At 42.9% G+C, this 22,745-nt stretch overlaps 3 protein-coding genes and 1 long non-coding RNA gene across 4 annotated transcripts; 1 reads left to right on the forward strand and 3 right to left on the reverse strand.

Moving 5' to 3' along the window:
* Positions 1-201: 201 nt before the first annotated feature.
* LOC143821580 (small serum protein 5-like) lies at positions 202-4,916 on the reverse strand. The gene is made up of 4 exons (XM_077305714.1): positions 4,684-4,916; positions 3,397-3,487; positions 1,885-2,017; positions 202-367 (listed from the first exon to the last, which is right to left on the reverse strand). Exons 1-4 carry the CDS (start codon positions 4,684-4,686, stop codon positions 256-258), a joined length of 339 nt encoding a protein of 112 aa, XP_077161829.1. The 5' UTR covers positions 4,687-4,916; the 3' UTR covers positions 202-255.
* Positions 4,917-8,471: 3,555 nt separating this feature from the next.
* Positions 8,472-13,303, reverse strand: MSMP (microseminoprotein, prostate associated). The gene is made up of 4 exons (XM_077305713.1): positions 13,153-13,303; positions 12,225-12,312; positions 8,988-9,111; positions 8,472-8,632 (listed from the first exon to the last, which is right to left on the reverse strand). Exons 1-4 carry the CDS (start codon positions 13,153-13,155, stop codon positions 8,524-8,526), a joined length of 324 nt encoding a protein of 107 aa, XP_077161828.1. The 5' UTR covers positions 13,156-13,303; the 3' UTR covers positions 8,472-8,523.
* A 1,559-nt stretch (positions 13,304-14,862) lies between these two features.
* On the forward strand, positions 14,863-16,154 carry LOC143821583 (uncharacterized). Its single transcript, XR_013225846.1, has 3 exons — positions 14,863-14,942; positions 15,021-15,078; positions 15,163-16,154. It is a non-coding gene; the product is annotated as an uncharacterized LOC143821583 (long non-coding RNA).
* A 1,444-nt stretch (positions 16,155-17,598) lies between these two features.
* LOC143821581 (small serum protein 2-like) lies at positions 17,599-20,813 on the reverse strand. Its single transcript, XM_077305715.1, has 4 exons — positions 20,618-20,813; positions 19,503-19,590; positions 18,118-18,238; positions 17,599-17,759 (listed from the first exon to the last, which is right to left on the reverse strand). The coding sequence occupies exons 1-4, from the start codon at positions 20,618-20,620 to the stop codon at positions 17,651-17,653; spliced, it is 321 nt and encodes a 106-aa protein (XP_077161830.1). The 5' UTR covers positions 20,621-20,813; the 3' UTR covers positions 17,599-17,650.
* Positions 20,814-22,745: the final 1,932 nt, after the last annotated feature.

Here is a 22,745-nt window from a genome sequence, read left to right on the forward strand (position 1 = left end):
GATGCTCCCTAGGCTGAGCCTGCATTGAGCAGGGTCTGTACTAGATGGCCTATATGGCCCCTTCCAACTCTATAATTCTAAGAGAAATGATCACATTCACATCAGAAGTGACCACTCTAATTTTTGTTTAACAATCTGAATAAACACGTGTTGTTAACACCCTTGAAGAGAACAAACAAGAGCCAGAGACACAGAGAGAGATGGAAGGAAGTGATTTATTCAGGGTTTCATATATGAAGGGAACAAAGTGAGGCTTTAAATCCCTGGACATGGCACTGAAGGGTCACCAGTCTTATAGAATTTGTACGTGCAGGTTTCTGGATCAACAACTGCTTCACATCCTTCAACGACTGCAATGCCACCATATCTGAAACAAAAACAAATAGTTGAAAAACAAGGTCTTTATTCACTTGCACAATGCTTGTTTGCTGGATCTGGCATTGCAGATTTAAAAGAAGAATAGGGGAAAGCATTGTTTTTTATGCCCTTCCTTTCACTACCAGAAGAACTCTCAATGCGGCTTACAATCACCTTTCCTTCCTCTCCCCACAACAGACACCCTGTGAGGGAGGTGGGGTTGAGAGCGCTCTGAAAGAACTGCTCTGTGACTAACCCAAGATCATCATCATCATCATCATCATAATCATCATCATCATCATCATCAATTTTATTGCTCATAGCCGTGGACCATTGCAAAACATTCCAAAACAAATGAGCTGGCTACACATGGAGGAACAGGGAATCACACCCAACTTTCCAGATTAGAGGCTACGGCTCTTACCACTGGCTCTGGAGCACAAAATAACATGTCTGCTTGGAGAGAGAAAGGCACCCTGTGTGTGCTCATAGCTCTTCTTCTTTGGTAGTCCCTCACCTTTTCTAGAGCTGAGCTTTAGCCTTGAAGGAAATTCTGCACCTTTCTATCATGTTTAGTGGCAGTTCCCCTCCCCAGTGCTTCAGCCCTGGGTGGATTTTTATTGCTCAGGTTAACTGCATGTGCAAATCCACCTTCCATGTGGCTACCATGTGCTGGTCAATCCCATTTCCATTTACTTGGAAGTAAATTTCACTGAGTTCAGTCATTCTTCCATCCATGAAAGACTGCAAAGGAATGCAGCTTTATATGTGTGTGAGAAATCCTCAGAACATGAGGCCGTGACCTCAGTGCTAAGTTATCTGACTATCTAGAAAAAAGATACCAGGACTGAAATCTTTGTGGACAGTGCATTCATGTGGTATGGAAGAGCTTCCTTTGATCTTAGAAAGGGGAGGGCATTCCATGGGCAGGGAGGTACATTCTGAATACTTTACTGAGCCCTCGAGTTCAAAGGTCTATCTAGTTCAACCCTAGTTTAGTTTAATTTCTTCTCATGTCACATGTTCCAGTAGAAAACATCTCTGACATGAGCTTCCTCCCAAAGCTGTCCAACCAGACAAACCGATGTTTGCTCCTTGTTTTGAGGTGAATTTAAGAAACAAATACACAGCATATTGTATCTATCAGTCCATGCATCACCTTACATTTTATCCTATTTTTCTTCCAAGGGGTTCATACAGTGCAAGTCTCTCCTCTCTTCCCGGTTATCTTCCCAGCAACACTCTGAGGTGGGTTAGGCTGAGAAAGAGTGCCTGGCTCAAGATCAACCCCTGGGCTCCAGTGGAGATCGGAGCCCATATCTCCTAGCCTAAGCACCCTACAACAATGCCTGTCATCAGAGCTGTTCACATGTTAACTTCTAAATGAGGCACTTTAACACAAACAGGAGCTCCATCTGCCTAGAAATGATACCAGTTATCTATCAGATGCTTTGTTGTCCTGTTCTCCCTGTGAGAAAAAAACTCCAGTTTAGGTCAAGATAGATTCAAATTTGGGCTTCAGCCTACCTGTCACAGCAGGTCATCTCTCCATTATTATTACAGCTGCAGCTCTGACATTTTGCTGTGTTCCACTCAGACCCAAAGGGATGCTTACTGTTATCATAAAGATCAGTACAGTTACCTGGGTCCACAAGGTTACCTGGTGTGGGGGAGAGAAATCTCTGTCATTTTTATCTGTAGTAATGCCGATAATAAGCAAGCTCCAAAATATCAAGGCAAAATCTAGAGAAATGCCACTCTGTGCAAAGATGGCACAGCACATATATCAATCACACAGTATACATAGTGGCTGCCTAACCCTAGGAACTTGAGGGTGTGACTTGCTCTAATGGGGCTCCATACCAGCACAACATCAATTCTGGAAAAATCTAGTTTCAGTTGAATCCTAGAGCATCCCACATCATGGTGATGTTGCTTCTGGTTTTGCAGCCGGAAGTGATGTCATGGGAGTCTGTTTCACTGACACTATTTCCTGCCACTGCTACACTGAGGCATGCAAATGGCAACCCACATACAGTATCTATAAGCATATTGCTTTGATACTTTGGCGAGCCAGAAGCATAGTACAAGCGATCACAGAACTAGCTTCTACTGGATGGCTATGCAGACATAAGGGTTTGTTGTAGAATCTGGAGTTTTAAGTGGGTTTAACAGTCATTTTGCTGATACAGGGAGCCTACGGAATCATATTTTTTTCATCAAGGTGGTGTTTTGGATCTCAGAATCAGTGAAGCTAAAGTGATACTTCCAAATGCCAATATAATGGTAAGATTGTGTAGGACATTCGACATAATAGGAATAGGACAGGGAACCTAAATATATGGGAGGGGAGAGTAGCTTTCTCATTCAGATTCCTGCCTCACAATATCGCAGCAGTTAAATGGGTAAAAAGTCAAGGTATTTGGTCATGATTCAACATCCACTCCAAATCCAGAACTCTCTGGCCGAAGCCATGATACTAAATTAATAAATTGCAATATTTATACCTCATTTTTTCCTCCCCATCATGGTGGGAAGGCAGCATGGAATATCTGATTTTTCAGATCTTGGAAATTAAACAGCATTGGTTGGTACATGGATGGGAGACCACCAAAAAAGTTCTGCAGAGGAAGGTGGTTCTGCAAACCACCTCTGCTTCTCCCTTGTCTCAAAAGCTCCTTGGTGGGATCACAATATGTTGGCTGTGAGTTGACAGCATATACATACCTATGTATCTCCCCAATGGGGACCTAAAGTGGCTTACCATATGGTTCTCCCCTCCTCCATTTTTCATCAAAAGACTGCCCTGTGAGGTAGGTTGATCTGAGAAAGAGAGCATCACCCAACAAGCTTCCATGGCAGAGTGACAATCTGAACCTGGGTCACCCAGAACCTAGTCCAACACAGTAGCCACTATACTACACTTCAAATGGGAAATTTATATAAGTAGATAGTACGGATGCATATAACAATTGCATTCTGCCGAAATCACATTTTGAACCAAAAAATAATCCTCTACCCCTTTGATAACATTACCACCTGTCAAGTCTACTTCAGGTTTTTGCACAAAACAAGCTCCATGACACAAGGCCAGGGTGATGCATGAGATGGTCAAGATCATTAGGACTTTCTGAAAAGAAGCAATAGAAGAAGAATCAGCTAGAGACATCTTCAAGTTCTTTGAGAAATGCATTTGAGAAACTCCATTCAGGCTTTGCAATCTGTTACATTTAAAGAGTTTTAGTGTATAAAAAGTCATAGGATTCAACAGGTTGCATCAGAAATTGGAGTAATTGACAAGGCCGGCATGCTGGGAAGGATGGGTTATAAATTCAAGGATAATTAAAAACAAATCAAGGGCAAGGCTGCAGTAATACAGATACAATTGTGGTGTCTCATTAAAGCACACTTTTTTGGGGAAGCAATAATTTATTGTCCATTTGCCATCAATGTCCACCACCATGTGTCTGAATGCTAGTTGCTGAGGGCAGCTTGCAAGGGGCAGGCTTTAGCCTCTGTGTCCTCAGGGGCATCTAGGTGGCCACTGCGGAAAACAGGATGCAAGACAGACCCAGTAGAGCTAGCTTAATTCTTCACTAGGAAATTACAATACGAAAAAAGAAAGGTTCACAATGAAAAATCAACAGAAGAAAACAGAGAACCTTTCCAAAGCAATATGTTTGTAATAATGTATACAATGAATTTCAATTCAATCTCTATTACAATTCTTTTATATACCAGAAGGAACAACCATAATGGCTTCTATATAAATTCCGTTTTCATTGGCCATCAGTGGTTGAATCCTCCAATCCTAAATTCAAAACGTACAGATTATTATCAATATTGATCAAATTAAACAATGCAGCGAAAAATTAATTGTATACATTATTACAAACATATTGCCTTGGAAAGGTTCCCTATTTTCTTCTGTAGTTCCTCACTAGTACAGCTGCACTAACAGTACTGAAAAGGCTTAACAGAACAAAATAAATCTCTAATATCTTAAGGAACAGCCATGATTGGTGTCCTTGGAGCAAGGGGGGTGGTGGGGACAGACAAAATCAGCACCATGGAAAACTGAATTATATGCTCGAAAAGTATACCAATTAATTGCATATGTTTATAGCTACTCGGTATAGTTCTATACTGTCGGGAGTGACAGAAAGGAGGGGTTGGTGTGGCTTAGATGGACCAGGAGTCATGGAGAGGAAATGAACTGTCACTCTGGAATATCCACTCTCCTAATTCAACCTTTTCATTTGTTTGAGCCCTTCCAGATCAAATAAACAACTGACCATAAAAGATGCAAAACGGATTCTTGCTTACCATTCTTGCTGTGCAATATAGAGACCTTCTTTGTGAGAATCAGTTCAGGTTGTGAAGAAATGCTCCTTACCAATGTCTGCAGGAAATCTTGTATCCAGATTTATACAGGCCAAAGAGGGAGAGGCTAAGTTGAGAGAAACATCACTCTTTCCCTGCTGTTCTGGGTGAATTGGTATGTAAGAGGAAACCTGACCAGGTGTTAAATATTTGCTTCTGACTAAGCTGGTATTTTTATTGTCCAGTGATAAGGGCAATAGCTGGCAGTCCTCTTCAGAGATGCCTGTAGATAAGGACAAATTCAGCACTAAATCAGGATCTTATTTATTTATTTATTTAGATTTCTATACCGCCCATTTCTTTGCAGCTCTGGGCGGTTTTTTCTTCTTTGAAATGATGTATGAGAAATGATGAAAAACTTCAAAAGAGGGTTAAGGTTGTGTTTGCCAAGGGAGGAAAGCTCTACCATGGATATGCCTTATCCACTTTGACTGGAAATTCAGTACAGAAAGAGCAAACCTGGTGAAATACTGGAGAAATGTCTCAGGGGGATCAGGGGGTAGGCAATTTGCTTTTGACTTTCACCTAAAATTTCAAGGTGATTTTAAAGAATGGGGAGTGAATCAAATCCAAGGGCCATTCTGCACAACTTAAATGTAGCCGAAGTCTTACCTTTTGTAAACATTATTAATTTAATGTTCCGCATGACATCATAAACAAACTGCAAAACTCCCACTAGACTCCAGCAACAATCGGAATTTTATAGCGCTTAGGGGGAAATCCAGAAAAGTGGATTCCCTCCGAAAAAAACGCTACACTTCTGAGCACAAGCTGCAACACATCAGTGAAAGACGTGTGAGTTCTCAAAATAGTGGTAGAAAGAATGTTTCTCTCTAGCTCTCGTCCCCGAGCTTCTGGAGACACAATTGCCATTTTTTTCCCCTTAAACCGGCGAAAGCAACAAATAAGTGAGGCTTCTTCATCTGAAGTCCCTCCACAGAAGTGCTTAACAGTAAAACAAATCTCCTTTCTGCAATTGTCTTTCAAGTTTCTGAGCACAATACAGCCCCCTGTTCAACACTTCCCGTAATTTTGGCCACAAATCGCGCCCATTGGGGGGGATTTTTTTATACGTGAAGAGCATGTAAATGATTAATTGCCAGCTCCTATGCCAGGGAAAAAGGTCTTTCTGAGACACTGAATGAACAAATATTCGTTGCTACTGGTGTTTTGGGGTTTTTTAAAAACAGTTTTTAAATGGAAAGGGGCTTTTCGGGAGCACGAACACAACAGTTCATTGGCTGTTTTGTTTGATTGAGGGCCAGGGGTGGGAAGAAGCATGGAAAAATAACGTCTCCTTTGTTGCGATTCCGGCGAGACCAGAAACCTGTGAGGAATGAATAGACCGCTACTGGGACCTCAATATTCTGCTAGAATTGAAGGTATGTGGAATGACAAAATTCCACTATTAAATATAGTGTTTCTGCATACTGCAAACATTTAGCAATATTGGTCCTTGTGTGGAATGGCCCCAAGTTTCCTACAATGGCTGGGTGTGGGGATTGGGGATTGATTTTCTGGCACTTCTTAATATTGCTTTCTCAATATCCTCAAGATGTTGGCAAGAGAAATGTGGACCTGAGAAAATGTAAATTAAAAAAAAAATACACATGTCTATTCCAGAGTCTCACGCCCTCCTGTTCATGCTACTTCACAATATTTGTATTGTGTTTGTATTTTGCTGGGTTTTTACAATTGATTGTAAACTGCCACGAGCTGGCAGGGTACGGGAGTGGCAGTTAATAAAAGCTGATACAAATAAAAATAAAATAAATTTGTGTCCCCCTCACAAGCCAGCACTTCCTCCCATAGCCTTATACATTTTCCCAATAGCTTCATAGATTGTTTCCTGTCATACAGAGACACTTGTCTACGCTGCTGGCGGTCCAAATTACTTGGTTCTCCACATATTTCTCTACCGTCAGCTCCGTCTGATGTTCTGGGTTTGGGTGGTGTTGCTTTTGTCGTTTAAATAAGAACAACCTGCTGAGTGCTTATAATGTATGCAGACATTTCAAAAACCACAGTAGCTTAGCTGGAGGCTCTTTATGACTCATTTCGGTCCAGTGAGGCAAGAATTCTTAAAGTGAATAGGCATTTCAATAATGTAGCCTGACCATGGATTGAATAGTTCCTAATGCAGCCTGTGTGTTTATCTCAAAGTTTTCTTTCATACATATACGTTTATCTAAGGGAAGATTTGCAAACTGCTAATATTGGGGGAAGGGTGAACCTGGACATCACGTCCTTTAACCCTATTCTTTGTAAAGCCCCAGCCGGCCCCTCAACATGGCCTTTTTTTTTTTTACTAATTTGCCAAGGGCATGAAAAACTGATATATAAATTAATGTTCCCTCAGGTGACCCTTTAGATTAAAGGTCTCCATGAAGGGAATAAGAGCCTCTTGTGGTGCAGAGTGGTAAGGCAGCCGACATGCTGTCTGTAGCTCTGCCCATGAGGCTGGGGGTTTGATCCCAGCAGCCGGCTCAAGGTGGACTCAGCCTTCCATCCTTCCGAGGTCGGTAAAATGAGTACCCAGCTTGCTGGGGGATAAAACGGTAATGACTGGGGAAGGGAATGGCAAACCACCCCATATTGAGTCTGCCATGAAAACGCTAGAGGGTGTCACCCCAAGGGTCAGACATGACCCAGTGCTTGCACAGGGGATACCTTTACCTTTATGAAGGGAATCCTCACTAAAGCATTGAGCATTGAGACATGAAGCCTGCTTTTCCGTAATCAGGCCTTTAGGGCATAGTGCTCTGACCACAGAACTGCATTCCTTACTATCAGATCCACATCTAACCCCCCCCCCCCAACATATCTCTAATCCAGGGGTAATCAAACTGCGGTCCTCCAGATGTCCATGGACTACAATTCCCATGAGCCCCTGTCAGCGTTTGCTGGCAGGGGCTCATGGGAATTGTAGTCCATGAACATCTGGAGGGCCACAATTTGACTACCCCTGCTCTAATCCTTAGTAACAGTTTATCCAGCATAAGCTATATTCAAATACATTCCGTAACAAGAAATTGTGAATCCAGTATTACTATACATTATAATGGAGTTCAGCAACGTATAATCAAAGCAGAAATGATACATACCTTCAAAATATCTGTTAGAGCAGTTCCTTAGTGGAACACACTTGAAGTTTTTAAGCAGAGGTTAGTAATCTGACAGACATGCTGATTTTATGAACGGATTGTGGGTGGGTGGGCAGGAAGGGATGTGCCAGTGCTTGTATCTTGTGGCTCTTTCTTGCTAATTGTCACTGTGGGATAGTAGGTTAATTGCTCCCAGGCCAGGCTGGATTCTGGAGATTTTTGGAGGTGGGGGGGATATTTGGGCATGAAATTGGGATCACTGTGGGTGGTCAGGTAGTTGTGAGTTCCTGCGTTGTGCAAGGGGCTGAACTAGATGACTCTGGAGGTCCCTTCCAATTCTGATTCTATGATTCTATCACTCAAAATATCAAATCGGCCAAAGGCTCAAAAGTGCCAGAGAATCCCATGAATTCAAATTCTGGTAAGGTCTCAAAGAAGCAAACCCTCATCTCGGCTGCCTCACGGATCACTGAAGCGCAAGGCGGCACATAGGAGGCCAGCGCCATGGCACAAGCCGAGCTGAGGCGCACATCCCTAATCACAAGAGGCCCCTCCACAATTCACTAGATTGAAGGTTCTTAAAAAAATCTTCTGTAGTGTTGACTGAATAAAAGACACAATACGACACACGAGTTAGTGGTTTATTTCATCTCTCTGATACGAAATAGGTCGCTGAGGCTCAGGAACAAGGCTTGAAAGGGTTGTCAGTATAATAGGATTCATATTGGCACGTCTCAGGATTAACATAAACTTCGCAACCTGCTGGAGGCATCAGAATACCACCATATCTAAAACAAGAAAACCAGAGGAAATCAGTATAAAGAACCTTCTTAAGAGTTCCTTCCCTCTGTTCAAGCCTCACATACCCCTCCCCCCCAAAAAAAATGCCCTCTTTAATCTAGGTGGCTCAGTGTTGTCTTGAGGAAATAGCTTTAAGGCAATGTGCATGCCTGTGAATGTGTGGCATGTCATCTGAACCCTTTCCAATGGCAAACTCTTAATGGGAAAGAAGTCTCACTCTGCCAAGAGGCTACCAACTCTCTTATTTCAGTTTTCCTTTTGTCCCACCCTGTACGCAAGGAAAGAGGTGCTGTGGGTGTCAGTTTTGGGAAACATTCAGAATCATCCGGGGCTCTGGCCTACCTGGTACAGCATTCCATGCCACCACCATTACATTCACAACGGTAGCAATGCTCTGTGTTCCACTCTGAGCCATATGGATACTTTGTCCCATCGTAAGGATCAATACAGCCAGGTATGAGCTCACCTACGGGAGGGAAATCCTAATCAGTTTAATTGCAACACTTACTGGCATCGGTGAAAACAAAAACTCTCTTAGAACTCAATCTGCATTGTGCAACATCCCCACAATTTTTATCATCATCATCAAGTATGAGGAAGAGTGCTTGCACGAAAGCTCACACCTTGAATAAATCTTTGTTGTTCTTAAGGGTGCCACTGGACTCTGATTTTGTTGTGCTACTTCAGACCAACATGGCTACCCATTTGAATCAATGATTATTATTATTTATCACCCACTGCTATCAGCAAAGCTGTGTTGTGGCAGGTTACATACGATAGAACCCCACAATAAAAGAGGGGGGGGGGAGGAGGGAGCAAAGAGGAGTTTAGGGGTGGGTGCGGCTGGCTCCCTTGCCTCCAGAAAAGGCACATCCTTGCTAACTTCTCTGGTTGGTTCAACAAGCTTCAGTGCTGGCAAGTAGCTTGGGCTTACCTAGCATGTGCTAGTTGTGAATCCAGGTATATCTGCCCTATCACTTAAGAATCCATTATTCAGACAAGAAAGGAGAAAATAATGCAAAGCTGATGGATGGTTTACTATTTATAATGCAATGATAGCCGGAGGGAGAAGACCTCCTGTCTTAAAAGAGGTCCGAGTGTGTGCACATGAAAGCTTATATCTGGAATAGAAATGTGTTGGTCTCAGTGGTGCCACTGGTTTTAAACTTTATTTTGTTGCTTCAGACCACCAGGGTTACCCACCCCACCTGAGTCTATCCACTGCCAGTTAAGCCCATGTATGGAATTCTTAGAGCCTCTTGTGACACAGAGTGGTGAGGCAGCAGACATGCAGTCTGAAAGCTCTGCCCATGAGGCTGGGAGTTCAATCCCAGCAGCCGACTCAAGGTTGACTCAGCCTTCCATCCTTCCGAGGTTGGTGAAATGAGTACCCAGCTTGCTGGGGGGTAAAACGGTAATGACTGGGGAAGGCACTGGCAAACCACCCCGTATTGAGTCTGCCACGAAAACGCTGGAGGACCTCACCCCAAGGGTCAGACATGACTCGGTGCTTGCACAGGGGATACCTTTACCTTTATCTTTATGGAATTCTTTGTGAAGCAGAATTGCTGCATATTTGAGGCTTACAATGTCAATGTACATAATGTCAAGAAGAGACTCAAGAAATTATTTTTCTTCTGTTTATGAGCAACAGGGTCCCCAGGGCCACACCTCCTCAAGGCCATATAAGTCTTCGGGGGTCCCTCTTCTCTCTCTGGTAACACAGAAGAAGAGTAGGTTTGATACTTCACTTTCCTCTACCTTAAGGAGTCTCGAACCAGCTTCCAGTCACCTTTCCCTCCTTCTGCCCACAACAGGCATGTTGTGAGACAGGTGAGGCTGGGAGAGCTGGTTGGTGGCCTCGGGTCATGGTGGGCAGAAAAGGAGGAGGTGGTGGCGAATGAGGTGACTGCTGGCCTGAGGTGACAGTGTGCAACCGAAAGAGAGTTCCTGCCCCCACTTCTGTAGGCCACTTCCATTGCAAGGCTTTGCTGTGTGTGAAAAGCTACAAATGTTTTCACATCAAAAACTCAGAAGCAGTTCCAATGTGAGAGATGGCTGAGTTGTGGGGGGGGGGGGAGTTGACAGGGCTGCATGTGTGGGGGGCAGCAACATGGTAGCCAGTTGAGCCTTTCGGCAACAGGACTACAGCTACCAGGTATAGGGACATGGGTGAGCTACCATTTGTGCTATTGAGACTTCTTGGAAAACCTGGAAGTGAGCCAACCTGGGACAATGGAGTCAACAGCCTTTTTCTCCTGCTGGTGCCTTGAGCAGCAATGGGAGACAGGAGCTTGCAGCCCTAGCTGGGGAAGGGTGTGTTAATGACCTCTATCGCTCTCAACCCCACTCACTGCTGCTTGCACAACAAAGGCATCTTTCCCCTCCCTTGTGGGAAACCATCCGCCATTTGATAGAGGGAGATGCAGTCTCATGGAGATGCTGCCCTCGGCCTGCCAGGTTTCCCATTATACATCCCACCCCAGGAGGAAGGGTGTGCGTAGAATTGGCATCTTGTAAATGTCATGAAATCACTTCTGGTATGAACCTGGAAGTAGGGTTGCTAGCTCTGGATAGGGACACTTCAGTCCACCCTCCAAATCACCTGCTTTCTCCAGGGGAACTCATATTGGTTATCTGGAGATCAGTTATAATAGCAGATATCCAGGCTGCACCCTAGCCAGAAGGAATGTCATGGGTCAGGGTGGCACTCTAGGATTCCCCTGAAACTCTGTGGTAAAATGACAAAGTTCAAGGCAAATCCCACAGCATGGCCCCAGTGCATCTCTGTGTTGTAGCAGAAGTTGTATTGTGGCATTGGTAAAACATTGGTCATTAGGACTCCACCCCCACTGTGAATCCAGGGATTTGTCAGCACTGGACTGGCAACCCTAAGCTGGTCCCAGCTTTAAAGGTCAAGACAGCACCATGACGCAGGCCCAGCACCAGACCAGAAGCCAGCTCAGGACCTCCTACATTCTCCTCCCCAGCTTTTATTTTGAAGCCTGGATCTTGATATCTTGGGAGTACTGGTATCTGGCACATGCTGAACATCCTGTCACTCTTAAAACTTTGACTCTCAGTACTCTGCCAAACTTCAGTTCCCAAGATTCTCCGGGGAAAGCCATGGCCCTTAAGGTAAAGGTATCCCCTGTGCAAGCACCGAGTCATGTCTGACCCTTGGGGTGACGCCCTCTAGCGTTCTCATGGCAGACTCAATACGGGGTGGTTTGCCAGTGCCTTCCCCAGTCATTACCGTTTTACCCCCCAGCAAGCTGGGTACTCATTTCACCGAACTCGGAAGGATGGAAGGCTGAGTCAACCTTGAGCCGGCTGCTGGGATTGAACTCCCAGCCTCATGGGCAAAACTTTCAGACGGCTGCCTTACCACTCTGCGCCACAAGAGGCTCTTAATATATACTGATTTATATATATATATATTAATGTATACTGATATACATAATACTGATTTTAGAAGATAGTAATAGAACCAGTGTAGCAGAACGACTGTTTTAAGCATTTTCAAGCACCATATTATACTTCTTTGCTCAAATTAGTAGGTTGCGTGATAAATATTACCATCTTTCATCGCTGGTCCCTCACGAAAACAGGCTGCCTGGCACAAGGCCAGTGTGATGCCAAAGACACTGAGGCTGAGGACGACTTTCTGAAAAAGAGGCAGAAGCAGATCATTACTTCAATAACATATTTCTAAAACTACAACTGCTAAAAGCTTGGTTATTTGGCCACAGCCAATGAAACATTATGTTTTAGACCACCTCCTCCCTCTCCCAGATATTTTCTTTGTACGATACTTCAAGACAAAGCAGGCTGTACAGTTTGAAAGCTCTGTAAATATTGGTTCGAGAATTCTAACCTCGATTGATTGAAATGAGTCTGCAGTTGCCCTTGGATCTGCTGCTGAACATTCCCAATAACTCAGCAGATTCAACACCAAAAAAATTCTGTCCTCAAATAATATCTCGAGACAAACAGAGCTAACAGTGATTAGTGTAAATATATCACTGCTAATGTAAGCAGGACAAAAGTGGTACCTGAATATGTTAATCTGTGCATGCAAACAGATCATTGGTTTCTAACAGCAGTCCTGTTTGTGAGGTCCCTACAGGTCTTGTGCGGAAACGGCTCTTTATTTAGCACAAAGATTACTTTTTGCTCTTGTTTTTTGTTCTGTTCTCGCAATACTATACGAGGGAAGGAGGCAGAATAAGGAAGAGTACTCCAAACAACTGTTACTAAAAAAAAAAATCCATCTATGAGTTTTCCTTATTTGTATATCTAAATAAGGAAATAAACTAGGGGTACAGAAACAATTTAAAGGGCAAAGTTGCCTAGAATTAATCTTTTAAAATGGCACAATCCATTCCCTTGGAGCTATAAAGACCATCTCCAAATTCTGAATTCTACACAGCCCTTCTAATGTTTTCATCCCATCTAAATTTGTTCTTAGGTTGGGCACTGTGGAGTCCCTAAGCATTCTACTTACCATCCTGTCTCTTCAGTATGCAGCCTACAGATGCTTCCCTGTGAGAAATGACAGCCAAGGAAAATTGAGTGCCCACGTCTGCAAAGAATCTACATTTATACAAAGAAAAAGGGGGAGAGGCTTCACTGGGGAAGTCACCTCCCTAAGCCCTCTGCCCAGGGAATCACTGAACAGAGAGTTCAAGGCAATCATTGGGTTCTGACTAACCTGCTGTTTGCTTTACAGAGATAACAGTTCAGCCTTGCAGGCTCTGATCGTTTCCCAATGTGTACTTGCCTTTGGAGGTACACCAAGGAGCTGATGATCATTATTTTCTGAAATTTTTCATCAGATAGAGGACCACGAACAAAAGAGAAAAGATGCAAAGGGAATTGCAGCCATTTGGACAAATTGGAAGGTGTTTCACTTAGAGGTTTAGACTGAACTCTATCCAAAGGGCAAGACAATTTCTAATAAAACTAAAAGAAGAAAGGCAGGAGCCTCAGAAGATGGATATACAAGGCCCACAACAGGCACAACAGCAACCAGGGATGACTAAAACAGGTGACACAAGTATGGACTTGGAGAAACAGAAGGCCTAAATACGAATTGCAAAATCTTAACAGGGAACATAAATGGAGCAAATCATTATTTGATCATTGAGGTTTTATCAAAATACTCAATTTTTCTTTTTAATATTTGCTGAAATAATTTTTAATCATATATTTTAAATCTCTTTTTTTGTTATGTGTATCTTGTAGACATAGCATGTCTTGTTTTAACTTCATCAGTGGAACAGTGAGGGCAGAAGGGGTGTCTGTATGGAATCGGCACCTTGCCAGTGTCATGAAATCATTCTGGCATGAATCTGGAAGTAGGGTTGCACTGTCTTTGGGTAGGGACACTCCTAGAGATTGGGGGGGGGTAAGGAGGGATCTCCTCTAGGTACAATGTCATACAGTCTACCCTTCAAATCACCCCTTTTCTCCAGGAGAGCTCATATCTGTCATCTGGAGATCAGTTATACTAGCTGGAGATCCCCAGGCCCCACCTGTTGTTTGGGAACCCTACCCAGAAGGGCGGCATGCTAGGATTCACTACAGCATTGCCCCAATGCATGTCTGAGTTGCAGCAGAAGTTACATGGTGGCATTGGTGCCACACCAGTCCTTAGGATTTTACTCCCACCATGACCCCCAGGGGTTATTCAGCTCTGGCCTGGAAAACCTATGCTGGTCCCAGGCCACAAAGAGCTTTAACTGTCAAGACAGCACCATGACTTGGGCCTGGAACCAGACCAGAGGCCAGCAGAGATGCTCCTGATCAGGGTTTAAGAGGACTTCCTGCACTCTTCTTTCCAGTCTTTATTGCAAATCAGTGCGCCCATAACAAAGAAAGAGGACAGGCTGCTATAGTGACATGAGTGCACATTGGGCCCCACATAATGTTCTTGACTCACATATGGCTCAAAGTTTAACTCTTTTGCTTTTCTCTCTCTGGGTATTTAATATGAACCAAAAGACTTTATGAGTGCCATGAATTGGGACACAGGTACCATGTGTTGTGGTAACAAAAACCAAATTGGGGGAGATGGAACTGGAACCATGAAAACCCAACTGATAAAACTCAACTGATAACCCCCCCCCCCATCCTTCTGGCTCTGGCTGGTTGGACATGGCTTTCCCTCACCATTGTTGCATCATCCTCTCACGTCATAAGATTCTCTCCCCCATCATACAGCCACTTCACTCATGGCAATACATACACTAATAAGAAAACACACCATTGAAAAATTTGGACAGTCTTTGGAAGGTAATTTTCATTCCATTTTTTCCACTGTTATAAGCTGTTAACAGTTCAATTAAATTTTCCATAATTGATTTTTTACAGAGAGCTAACAACTGATACCTAGACATCTTCTTTCATTAAGTGACTCTGATACTTTATGGTAAGTTTTATGAGACTACAATTTCTTCTGTTATGTATTAGCTTGGACTGGTCAGAATCACAGTATATTTTTTATCTTTTACAGGCCCTTACTTTGGAGCGTCTTTTGGCTGCTACGCATATTTTATACGTGATAAAAACTGGTGTGTGTTAAAACTAAAAAGCATCAGTCTAGTGGTTCATATAGATACAAAAGCCTTTATTGGCATAATGAGCAATACAAGTAGGGAGGTACAAAGTAATAAAATTGGTTCATATAGTACATAGCATACTGGTTTGCAGTAGCCTATGGGCTGTATATATGTATATATATTTTTAATTCATAAAGTTTTTTATTGTGCACAATAAAAGTAATATAACTTTAACAATAATACAGACATCCAACCTCTGAAGGTCCTAACTGTGTTGTGGTGCCAGAGAACAGAACAATCATTACACACACAATGTTGTAATGTTGAAAAACAGCACAGTACAGAAGCTAGGCAGCCCCACCCAATAGCAGCACTCTAGAGTCCCACGGAGAAAACCTACTCTGTACAAGTCATTATTTGTCACAGCAAATGGAGTTGGGCACCCCTGTCTCAACTCCTGTCCCTCATAATGTCTAGTTTGACTCTCAGTACTCTGCCCAAACTGCAGTTCCCAAGATTCTCCGGGGAAAGCCGTGGCACTTAAGTGGATATAATACTGATTTTAAAAGGTAGTAGTAGAACCAGTGTAGCAGAACCACTGTTTCATGCATTTACAAGCACAGTATTGTACTTCTTTGCCTACATTAGTAGGTTGTGTGATAAATATTACCATTTCTAACCACTGGTTTGGATCGATCACTAAAACAGATTGCCTGACAGTAGGAGGAGGACAAAAAAGAGGCAAAAGCAGATCATTGCTTCAGTGACAGATTTTTAAAGCTAGGTCTACTAGAAGTTTGGCTATTTTGCCATAACCACTGAAACACTGCATTTTAGAATATACACCTCCCCCCCCAAAAAAACCCGATTGCTTCCTAAAAAAAAATGCAAGCTGTAGATTTTGGAAATGCCTTAGTTTATTCTTATTTTTATTTATTTATTGCGGGGGGGGATCATTTGGGCATGAAATTGGGATCACTGTGGGTGGGCAGGTAGCTGTGAGTTCCTGCATTGTGCAGGGGGATGGACTGGATGACTCTGGAGGTCCCTTCCAACTCTGATTCTGTAATTCTATCACTCAAATATCAAATTGGCCAAAAGCTCAAAAGTGCCAGAGAATCCCATGAATTCATATTCTGGTAGGGTCTCAAAGGGCAAGCGATGCAACACTGGTTAAAATGGAATGTACTGATAGATGCAAATCAGATGCAAACCCTTAAAGGGGGGCAGTGCTATTAGGTGAAGCCCATTTATTTATTTATTTATTTTATAGTCTACCTTCTTCCTTGGATTCACATAGTAGCGCCCCATAAAACCCCATTAAAACCCCGAAGCGATCAAAATCATAATCACAAGATGGTAGAAAGAAATATCCCCCAGCTCTCCACGAAGGGTTCATCAGATGAAAGAGAGTAGCCAGAGGGGGCCCATTGATCTTAACAGACCCGACTTCAACCGAAAACCTGGTGGAAGTTCTCCGTTTTACAGGCCCTTTAAGGGTTATTCTCTCCAAAGGTTCTGGGCGTAGTTAATTCCCCAATATTATGACTTCTACGCCATGCTAAAATAGGTTTCTCTTGACAGCCCTGAATGTCCAAGATCAGATGCCATGTAGGTAAATAATACTCTTAATTTGATTAGCATATTGGGAAAAATCAAAGGAACCAGCTACGGAATTTTGGAGCAAGGCTACTGCTGAAAGCATTTGTGATGAAAATTAGTGTAACTGCACACCTTGTTCTAGTTCAGTTCCTTCTTGAATAAAGAATCTTCAAGGAAGACTGTTTGAGAACTTTATTGTACAGCTGCTTTGCCGTTTCTTTATCTTTGTTCTTGACTTTGTGGGATCAGCTGTTCTTAGTTTTCATCTCCAGGTAGGACCTGGACTTCTCCTGGGATTAAAACTGATCTCCAGACTACAGAGATCAATTCCCCAGAAGAAAATGGCTGCTTTGGAGGGTGGATTCTTTGGCATTATACCTTCCATCCCCAAACCCTGCCCTCCCCAGGTCCTGAACCCCAACCAGGAGCTGACAACCCGCAAGACAGGTGCCAAAGGATGAACTGAGCCCAGTAGCATTTATGAGGACAGGCTTTCAGTAGAGATGTGCACCTCAGCTCAGCTGTGCAAGAACCGGGTCATGCCTGACCCTTGGGGTGACGCCCTCTAGCGTTTTCATGGCAGACTCAATAAGGGGTGGTTTGCCAGTGCCTTCCCCAGTCATTACCGTTCTAGCCACCTTAGTGATCGCCAAAGCCTAAGGTGGCATGTAGGAGACCAGCGCCATGACACGAGCTGAGGAGCACAGCCCTAATCAGAAGAGGCCCCTCCACATTTCACTAGATAAAATCTTCTGTAGTGTTGACTGAATAAAAGACACAATACGACACACAAGTTAGTGGTTTATTTCAGCTCTCTGATATGAAATGGGTGGCTGAGGCTCATGCACATCGCTTGAAAGGGTTGTCAGTATAATAGAATTCATATTGGCATGTCTCAGGATTAATATAAACTTCACAACCTGCTGTAGTCTTTGCAATGCCACCATATCTAAAACAAGAAAACCAGAGGAAATCAGTATAAAGGACCTTCTTAAGAGTTCCTTCCCTCTGTTCAAGCCTCACATACAACTCCCCCCCCCCTGAAAATGCCCTGTTTAATCTAAGCGGCTCAGTGTTGTTTTGAGGAAATAGTTTTAAGGCAGTGTGCATGCCTGTGAATGTGTGGCATGTCATCTGAACCCTTTCGAATGGCAAACTCTTAATGGGAAAGAAGTCTCACTCTGCCAAGAGGCTACCAACTCTCTTATTTCAGTTTTCCTTTTGTACGCAATGAAAGGTGCTGTGGGTGTCGGTTTTGGGAAACAACGTTCAGAATCATCCAGGGCCACTTCTCAGCTCTGGCCTACCTGGTACAGCAACTCAGGCCTGCACGACATTGACAATGGATGCAATGCTCTGTGTTCCAGTCTGAGCCATCTGGATGCTTTCTCCCATCAAAAGGATCAGTACAAAAAGCTATGAGCCCACCTATGGGAGGGAAATCCCAATCAGTTTCATTGCAACACTTACAAGAGTACCGGGCATCAGTGAAAACAAAACTCTAAGACTTAGAACTCAAGTCTACATTGTGCAACATCCCCACAATTTTTATCAACATCATCATCATCAACAACATCAGTACTGTTATTATTTATTGCCCACTGCTCTCAGCAAAGCGGTCTTGTGGCAAGAAAATGGTGGGGGGGAGGGAGAAAAGAGGGGTTTAGGGGTGGGTGTGGCGGGCTCCCATGCCTCCAAAAGAGTCACATCCATGCTAACTTCTCTGGTTGGTTCGGCAAGCTTCAGTGCTGGCAAGTAGGTTGGGCTCACCTAACATTTGCTAGCTGTGAGTCCAGCCATATCTGCCCTATCACTGAAGAATCCATCATTCAGACAAGAAAGGAGAAAAGTAATGCAAAGCTGATGGATGGTTTAACTATGTATAATGCAATGATAGCCGGAAGGAGAAGACCTCCTGTCTTAAAAGAGGTCCGAGTGTGTGCACATGGAAGTTTATACCTGGAATAGAAATGTGTGGGTCTCAGTGGTGCCACTCGATTTAAACTTTGTTCTGCTGCTTCAGACCACCAGGATTACCCACCCCACCTGAGTCTATCCACTGCCAGTTAAGCCCATGTATGGAATTCTGAATGAAACAAAATTGCTGCATGTTTGAGGCTTACAACATCAAGTTGGGCACCCCTGACTCTGCTGGCAGAGTTTAAATATGCAACAGGGTAAAGCATTAGCTGCTTAAAGAATGTGATAATTTTATTAAGAATAGAAGCAACTTTGTAAAGAGAGAGGAGAGAGATGGTGCTAGCTGACTAATAGTGTTATTCTGCTGTTCAGAAGGCAAACAGGGAGGAAGTGAGCTCAAACGGGAAGGAAGTCTCCTACTGAGCAAATCAGGGGATTATTTTAAATATATCAGGAAATTCCTAATCGAACTGTGCTAGATACACGTCTCTGTATGATTTTTTTCATATGCTGCTGAATCATGAACACTACAGATTGTGCATATTCCAATATCCTCAACTCCTGTCACTCATAATATCTAGTTTGACTCTCAGTACTCTGGCCCAAACTTCAGTTCCCAAGATTCTCCGGGGAAAGCCGTGGCACTTAAAGTGGTACAATACTGATTTTAAAAGATAGTAATAGAACCAGTGTAGCAGAACCACTGTTTCAATCATTCTAAAGGACCGTATTATACTTTGGTCAAATTAGTAGCTTGTGTGATAAATATTACCTGCGATCATCTCTATTCCACCATGAAAACAGGCTGCCTGGCACAAGGCCAGTGTGATGCCGAAGACACTGAGGCTGAGGATGACTTTCTGAAAAAGAGACAAAAGCAGATCATTACTTCAATAACATATTTTAAAAACTACAACTAGTAGAAGCATTATGTTTGAAACATGAAACATTATGTTTTAGAAACATTATGTTTTAGACCACCCCCTCCCTCCCCCAGATATTTTCTTTGTACGATACTTCAAGACAAAGCAGGCTGTACAGTTTGAAAGCTCTGTAAATATTGGTTCGAGAATTCTAACCTCGATTGATTGAAATGAGTCTGCAGTTGCCTTTGGATCCGCTGCTGAACATTCCCAATAACTCAGCAGATTCAACACCAAAAAAATTCTGTCCTCAAATAATATTCGAGATTATCAGTGGAACAGGCTTCCTCATGAGGTGGTGGGTTCTCCATCTTTGGAGAGGCTGATTCTGTGAAGGCTCAAGGGGGTGGTAGGTTACAGTGGATGAGCGATAGGGTTGTGAGTGTCCTGCATAGTGCAGGGGGTTGGACTAGATCACCCATGAGGTCCCTTCCAACTCTATGATGCTATGATTCTAGTATTCTAATATCTTGAGACAAACAGAGCTAAGAGTGATTAGTGTAAATATATCACTGCTAATGTAAGCAAGACAAAGTGTCACATCAATATGTAAATATAGACAACTGCACATGCAAACAGACCATTGGTTTCAAGCAACAGTTCTGTTTGTGAGGTCCCTACTAGGACTTGTGAGGAAATGGCTCTTTACTTAGCACAAAGATTACTACTTGCTCTTGTTTTTGTCCTGTTCTCACAATACTATACGATGGAAGAAGGCAGAATAAGGAAGAGTACTCCAAACAACTGTTATTTTTTTAAAAATCCATCTATGAGGTACAAAATTAGAGGTACAAAAACAATTTAAAGGTGGGAGAATTACCTAGAATTAATCTTTTTAAATTGCATAATCCATTTCCTTGGAACTATAAAGACCATCTCCAAATTCTGAATTCTACATAGTTTTCATCACCTCTAGATTTGTTCTTAGGTTGGACACTGTGGAGTCCCTAAGCATTCTACTTACCATCCTGTCTCTTCAGTATGCAGCCTACAGATGCTTCCCTGTGAGAAATAACAGCCAAGGAAAGTTGAGTGTCCACATCTGCAAAGAATCTACATTTATACACATGAAAAATGGGGAGAGGCTTCACTGGGGAAGTCACCTCCCTAAGCCCTCTGCCCAGGGAATCACTGAACAGAGAGTTCAAGGCAATCATTGGGTTCTGACTAACCTGCTGTTTGCTTTACAGAGATAACAGTTCAGCCTTGCAGGCTCTGATCATTTTCCAATGTATACTTGCCTTTGGAGGTATACCAAGGAGCTGATGGTCATTATTTTCTGAAATTTTTCATCAGATAGAGGACCACGAACGAAAGGGAAAAGATGCGAAGGGAATTGCAGCCATTTGGACAAATTAGAAGGTGTTTCACTTAGAGGTTTAGACTGAACTCTATCCAAAGGGCAAGACAATTTCTAATAAAACTCAAAGAAGCAAGGCAGGAGCCTCAGAAGATGGATATACAAGGCCCACAACAGGCACAACAGCAACCCGGGATGACTAAAACAGGTGACACAAGTATGGACTTGGAGAAACAGAAGGCCTAAATATGAATTGCAAAATCTTAATTGTTGTTGTTGCTAGGTGGCAGTCAGGGGTGCATGGCAAAGACTTTCCTACAGAATTGTAGAGGGTCGGACACGACTGAACGGATAACATCATCATCACTTTGGAGCTACTATTGGCTGCTATACATATTTTAGGAGCCTTCTGTCACGCAGAGTGGTAAAGCAGCCAACATGCTGTCTGAAGCTCTGACCATGATGCTGGGAGTTCAATCCCAGCAGCCGGCTCAAGGTTGACTCAGCCTTCCATACTTCCGAGGTTGGTAAAATGTGTACTCAGCTGCTTGCTGGGAGATAAAATGCTAATGACTGGGGAAGGCAATGGCAAAACCACCTCTTATTGAGTCTGCCAAGAAAACACCAAAGGGCATCACCCCAAGGGTCAGACATGACCCGGTGCTTGCACCGGGGATACCTTTGCCTTTTACATATTTTATGTGTTAAAAATTGCTGTTAAAACCAAAAAAACATCAGTCTAGTGGTTCATATAGTACATAGCATACTGGTTTGCAATAGCCTATGGGCTGTATTCATGTTTTTAATTCCTAAAGTTTTTTTTAATGTACACAATAAAAGCAATATAACTTTAACAATAATACAGACATCCAACCTTTGAAGGTCCTAACTGTTACCATGTGTTTTGGTGCCCGAGAACAGGATAAATATTACATAGGTAATAATAATAATAATAATAATAATAATAATAATAATAATAATAATAATAATAATAATAACAACAACAACAACATAGGCTGTTCAAAACAGCATGGTAGAGAAGCTAGGCAGCCCCACCCAATAGCAGCACTCTAGAGTCCCACGGAGAAAACCTTCTCTGTACAAGTCATTATTTGTGACAGCAAATGGAGTTGGGCACCCCTGTCTCAACTCCTGTCCCTCATAATGTCTATTTTGACTCTCAGTACTCTGCCCAAACTGCAGTTCCCAAGATTCTCCGGGGAAAGCCGTGGCACTTAAAGTGGTATAATACTGATTTTAAAAGGTAATAGTAGAACCAGTGTAGCAGAACCACTGTTTCACGCATTTACAAGCACAGTATTGTACTTCTTTGCCCACATTAGTAGGTTGTGTGATAAATATTACCCTTTCTAACCACTGGTTTGGATCGGTCACTAAGACAGATTGCCTGACACTAGGCCACTGTGACGCATAAGACACTGAAGTGGAGGAGGACAAAAAAGAGGCAAAAGCATTTCATTGCTTCAGTGACAGATTTTTAAAGCCAGGTCTACTAGAAGTTTGGCTATCTTGCCATGACCACTAAAACATTACATTTTAGAATATACACCCCCCCCCCCATAAAACAGATTGCTTCCTCAAGAAAATGCAAGCTGTAGATTTCCGAAATGCCTTATTTTATGTTTATGTTTATTTATTATTTGATTTATTACCCACCACACTCGGCACACCAGCACACTCTCTCTAACATCAAGAGATTGAAGTGAGTCTTCAATTGCCATTGGACCAGCTGCTGAATTGTGATGATGGATACTCTCATGCCTCAGAACAT

The sequence above is a fragment of the Paroedura picta genome, chromosome 12 (assembly GCF_049243985.1).
Source record: "Paroedura picta isolate Pp20150507F chromosome 12, Ppicta_v3.0, whole genome shotgun sequence".
In the NCBI taxonomy this organism is placed as follows: Eukaryota; Metazoa; Chordata; class Lepidosauria; order Squamata; family Gekkonidae; genus Paroedura; species Paroedura picta.

Bases quoted from the DNA above. Each gene is read 5' to 3' on its own strand.
- LOC143821581 (XM_077305715.1), bottom strand. The intron at 18,239-19,502 runs GTAATATTTATC...TCCCTCCCATAG, and splicing joins TGGAATAGAGATGATCGCAG to GTGGGCTCATAGCTTTTTGT. The intron at 17,760-18,117 runs GTAGGCCAGAGC...TTCTTGTTTTAG, and splicing joins GGCCTGAGTTGCTGTACCAG to ATATGGTGGCATTGCAAAGA.
- MSMP (XM_077305713.1), bottom strand. The intron at 9,112-12,224 runs GTAATATTTATC...TCCCTCCCGTAG, and splicing joins GGGACCAGCGATGAAAGATG to GTGAGCTCATACCTGGCTGT. The intron at 8,633-8,987 runs GTAGGCCAGAGC...TTCTTGTTTTAG, and splicing joins GGCATGGAATGCTGTACCAG to ATATGGTGGTATTCTGATGC.
- LOC143821580 (XM_077305714.1), bottom strand. The intron at 2,018-3,396 runs GTGGTAATGTTA...CCCCCACACCAG, and splicing joins ACCTGAAGTAGACTTGACAG to GTAACCTTGTGGACCCAGGT. The intron at 368-1,884 runs GTAGGCTGAAGC...TTTTTGTTTCAG, and splicing joins GAGATGACCTGCTGTGACAG to ATATGGTGGCATTGCAGTCG.